This window comes from Arachis ipaensis, chromosome B07, assembly GCF_000816755.2.
Source record: "Arachis ipaensis cultivar K30076 chromosome B07, Araip1.1, whole genome shotgun sequence".
NCBI classification, from domain to species: Eukaryota; Viridiplantae; Streptophyta; class Magnoliopsida; order Fabales; family Fabaceae; genus Arachis; species Arachis ipaensis.
Window position 1 is genome coordinate 2,088,320 of NC_029791.2, and position 4,961 is coordinate 2,093,280.

General features: G+C 33.4%; 1 protein-coding gene across 1 annotated transcript; it reads left to right on the plus strand.

Annotated features, from left to right (window-relative positions):
• Positions 1,601-4,581, plus strand: LOC107607984 (putative BPI/LBP family protein At1g04970). The gene is made up of 6 exons (XM_016309877.2): positions 1,601-2,339; positions 2,602-2,741; positions 3,093-3,444; positions 3,509-3,757; positions 3,843-3,968; positions 4,040-4,581. Exons 1-6 carry the CDS (start codon positions 1,929-1,931, stop codon positions 4,241-4,243), a joined length of 1,482 nt encoding a protein of 493 aa, XP_016165363.1. The 5' UTR covers positions 1,601-1,928; the 3' UTR covers positions 4,244-4,581.

Below are 4,961 nucleotides of genomic sequence, written 5' to 3' on the forward strand. Positions count from 1 at the left end.
AAATTTTAATAATTTATTAATTACTTTATACCTATTATATACTACAAGTATTTATTAAAAAAATAATATTAATAGATACTAATATATCCATTATAACTTGGTTATAAACGTTATAGATCGGTTATCAATGACAAACATCAAAGCTATATTAAAATACTCTATAATGCCTTTATTTTTCGTTAAGGGAAATCAATCGGTTAAACCACTATTGATACTTGTCCCAAATATAAAAAAGGAGGTTAAAACTGATCTAGATATTATAAGAACCAATAATTAATTACTCATATACTAACTTGAGCATCATAGTACTTTTTGTAGGTGTCCATTCTTTTTGTACTCTTGATGCTGAGGTATAACTCATCCCAACGAAAGACTAAAAGATAATCCTCGCAGGACAAGCTATACCACAACCAACCTTCACAATAATAATTGGTGCCCACCCTGGGCCAAAGATTTAAAACTTTTTCTTTAGATTCCAGAACTTTCATATTTGCCTATGGCTAATCGACTTTCTCTAATGTCCTCCAAGCTTCTTCGGATGGTAATGGAATTACAACAGACTAATTAGCCCATGACGGAAGAAAATCAAAGAATGACAAATCAAATAACTGATCCTACCAATGCTCAAATAACTCATAATGATGATTGCTATAAACAATAAGACGATGCGAGAACAAATTCTGATCCAACTCTTGTTTTTAAAATTCAGGAACCAGAGGAGGATCAACCAGCCAATAAAAAAGCTGAATTGGAGACCAATTGGTCCATTCACCGCAGATGTCATAAATTTCTAATTATCCAAAAACTTTGCATTACCAATAACTTTAACTCCTTATGATGACTTAGGAGATCCGAAAAAATACGTCAAAAAATTTCATTCTCCAATCCTGTTTTATATTGTTATTTTTTTACTTTTTTAGATGACCCTACATTTGATTAGTTTTAGTTTTAGTCTTTTCCTATAGAATCTATTTCACGTTTTCAGGAGTTGCCAAACTATTTGAAGATCAGTTTGTTGCATCTTCTATTTATTTGCATAATTATCTAAACACAGCTTCCCTGATTTTTCTTCAACATAAATCCTAAAATGTGACGCAAGGTGTAAAATCATCTATTATCAGCATCCAACAACTCTGTCTTATTTTGTTATGATCCAGTTGATTAGACCTTCCGTCGCATTTTTAATTTCTAAAATCTGGCTTCTACTTCCACTTCCACGTTGACTGTTGTTGCAATGCTAATAGGGTAAAGACTTTTACAAACCAAACGAAGTAAAATGAGATATCTAAAGACATACTCCATGATATAGAACCTCTTCAAAAAAAAAAAGAATTACCAGCTACTAGTGCAAAGGAGAAGATACATAGTTGATGATGTAAAAGACTTGTAAATAACAAGTTTAAGCAAAATTTAGATAATTTAAGGAAAGATTTTAGGATCCTTCTCTGTAATTGAATAAGACAAACTGTTATAGTATACACTATATAAAACCTTTTTCTTAAATTTATAATGAATCCTATTCCATAACAAGTCTCGTGGCACTCGAGCTTTCATATTAAATAATCATAATAACCAATGTGCGAATTCCAACTCAATTTTATAATTGGCATACGAAATTAATAATAAATGATATGGCCAAAAAACACTCCCTAGTTCTCCAATTCAACCACATTTCCAGTTCCTGAAACTCAAACTCCAACAACATATTCAAATTCAACTTCCAAAAATAGTAAGAAAACTCCTCCTTCTGAAATCTTCTACCATATGGGGTGTCCTCAAGTTTTCATCTTTCTCTATGTAGGATAAACTTAGAAAAAATACACAGCATGTTTTTCAAGATTCAATAGCTTAAGCCTGTTACTAAGAATTTGACTGATTCGATTCGAGAAACTGTAGCTGCCTCTACCATCACAAGCTTTGTGAAATCCATGGCTCCATCACTTCTCTTCCTTCTTATATCACTTCTCTTCATTCAAAGCAGTGGTGATCTCCAACAACACAATGAAGAGGGTCACATCTCTGTGATGATATCTGATAAGGGTCTTGACTTTGCCAAGGATTTGCTGATAGACAAAGCTATTGCCTCCATTGTTATGTCTCAGCTTCCAGAGATTGAGAAGTCAGTGCAAGTTCCACTTGTTGGAAAAGCAAAAGTGGTTCTTTCTGAGATCACAATCAAAGATATCCAAATAAACTCTTCAACGGTTGAGACTGGAGATTCAGGAATTGTTGTGGTAGTTTCTGGTGCCACTGCAAACTTGAACATGAATTGGAGGTATAGTTGTAGCAGTTGGTTAGTCCCAATTGGAATCTCTGATAGTGGAACTGCCACTGTTAAGGTATGAAGCTACAATGTTATTATTCATGGTAGTCATGTTTATACTTCTTGATTACCCTTTTTATCCTTTTGGCTAAAGTTGCACCTTTTTGTTCTCATGACCCATAATTTAGTAATTTACATAGTTTTATTGAAGAGTAAGAGAAATGAATTTCAGTATCTGTTAGGCAAAAGTTCTGAGATAATTTAATGCATCTAAGGTTATAAGTTTCATGTTCAATCTGTATATCCCTCACTCAGTTTGGTTGTGCTTTGTTTGGAAGGTTAAAGATCTGGAAGTGGGGCTTACAGTAAATTTAAGGAACCAAGGAGGAACTCTTAAGTTAATTCTATTAGATTATGGATGTAATGTTGGAGATATCTCTATAAAGTTGAATGGTGGAGCAGCATGGCTTTACCAAGTGTAAGAAATAGTCCCAAGCAATGTGTTATTTCGAGTTAAGCCTCAAAGTGATCCCTCAAATTCGCCGCGTGTACTAAGATAGTCCCTGAGATCCCAATTGCACTAATTACGTTCTTGAGATCAGCAAAAATATATCATGTTAGTCCCTCAATTTTTTTCCATTCGTCACGCTATTATGGACTAACGTGGTGCACTTTTGCCAATCTTATGGACATAATCGGTGTAATTAGGATTTCGGAGACTATTTTAGGTACACATAACCAATCTCAAATACCACTTTAGGACCTCACATGCTTATTCTCCTATGACAATGCTTCTTTGCCAATAATTTCTTTTATGCTTTAATTGCAGTTTAGTGGATGCTTTTGAAGGAAACATAGCTTCTTCAGTTGAAGATGCCATTTCAAAGAAAATAAGAGAAGGGATATCAACACTTGACAACTTATTGCAGTCTCTTCCACAGACAATCTCAATTGACCAAACTGCTGTTCTAAATGTTTCTTTTGTGGACAATCCTGTGCTGAGTAACTCTTCCATTGAAGTTGAAATCAATGGTTTGTTCATAGGGACAAACAAAGTTTTAGTACCTCGAAGTAGCCTCAACAGATTGGAGACTTCAACTTCTTGTGGAGGATCACCAAAGATGATCAAGATTTCAATACATGAAGATGTTTTCAACTCTGCTTCCTCTGTTTACTTCACAGTAAGTTTCTTATTCTATTCTTTCTTGCATGTTCCATGTTTAATCTTGGATTTCTTTTGTGCAGGCAGATAGTATGCAATGGATTCTTGATGAGTTACCTGATCAGAATCTTTTGAACACTGCTGAATGGAGATTCATAGTTCCACAATTGTTCAAGCAATATCCAAATGATGACATGAATCTCAATATCTCTGTATCCTCTGCACCGGTAATACAAGTAACTAACCAAGATATCAAAGCAACCATTAACTTAGACATCATAATTGATGTTCTTGAATCCGGTCAAGTGATACCTGTTGCATGCATCTCAGTGGTATGTTTGAATCAAGTTCCAGAAGTTAAAAGCTCTACATTCTGATTAAGATAAATTAAACTCAAACTATGTTTGTTTGGTGCAGGATATTAGTGCTTCTTTTGCTGCAGAAATCATAGGAAACAATGTTACTGGTAAACTCAAATTGATAAAGTTTTCAACAAACTTGAAGTGGAGCAAAATTGGAAAACTACACATGCAACTGATTCAGGTAAAATCAGAACAAATGCATTAGTCTTTTCAACTTGCATCTTTGTATTTTGACATTGTGAATTCTTTCAGTCCCTGACATCAAGTGTCCTCAAAACTGTCATCATACCATACCTTAACTCACAACTTAAGAGGGGAATTGAATTGCCAATTCTTGATGGTTTCGCCGTCAGTAATGCGCGAATCGCGTATGCTCAGCCGTGGATTGAATTGTGCAGTGATGTTTCCTTCTCAGGAGACTCATATCTGATGCTGCTGCCAGCTTCAGTATCATAAAACTGAATACTGTTCTAAGATATTTGTCAAGTGTTGTATTCTTGTGATATCAGAGAATGAAAGATTGAATAAAAAATTAAAGGTAGCTACTCACACGTCTTCATGTGAAGATGATAACTAAGATGTCGACATGTATTATGTTAAGAAGTTTAGTTAAACATGTCAGATTATATAACATTTTTAGATATTATCTTTACAGCAAGATTCCTTTGTAAGATTCTTGTATTAGTGTGTATTACATGTTCAATGTATCATTGAATGTGATCTTTTTGAAAATCATGATGATCTGAAGAATTTGCAAAAAAAAAAAAAAAAACAAATATCCTAATTGGGATGCATATACACTAGTGTTTTATGAATATTAGTAATGTACCATACTTATTTTTCTGGTAGTGGCAAATATTATTTTAATTTTAGCTATAAACTTTGTGTTCTGTTCTCTAGAATGGCAAATATTAGTAATGATGTCTCAGGCACTTAGATTAGATGTAATCTTGGGATATTTTTGCACGAGGAGTTAGGTTAAGATGCATAGAAATTTAAGATTTTTTAAGTGCCAAACTAGTACGAGTAAATTGCATGTGAACTTTTTAAGGTTTAACTCCTTTGATTGCAAATACAGGAAAAAGGAATAAAAAATTCCGAAGTATTTTACAAACTCTTATTTTAACATATTTGGTAAATTTTAATAATAAAAATAAATACAGTAAAAAAATAA

What these genes read in the sequence shown, in the direction of transcription:
- LOC107607984 (XM_016309877.2), top strand. Translation starts at nt 1,929, where the DNA reads ATGGCTCCATCACTTCTCTTCCTTCTTATATCACTTCTCTTCATTCAA. An exon ending in GTGGAACTGCCACTGTTAAG is followed by an intron (nt 2,340 to 2,601) that starts GTATGAAGCTAC and finishes TTTGTTTGGAAG; the next exon opens with GTTAAAGATCTGGAAGTGGG. An exon ending in GCAGCATGGCTTTACCAAGT is followed by an intron (nt 2,742 to 3,092) that starts GTAAGAAATAGT and finishes CTTTAATTGCAG; the next exon opens with TTTAGTGGATGCTTTTGAAG.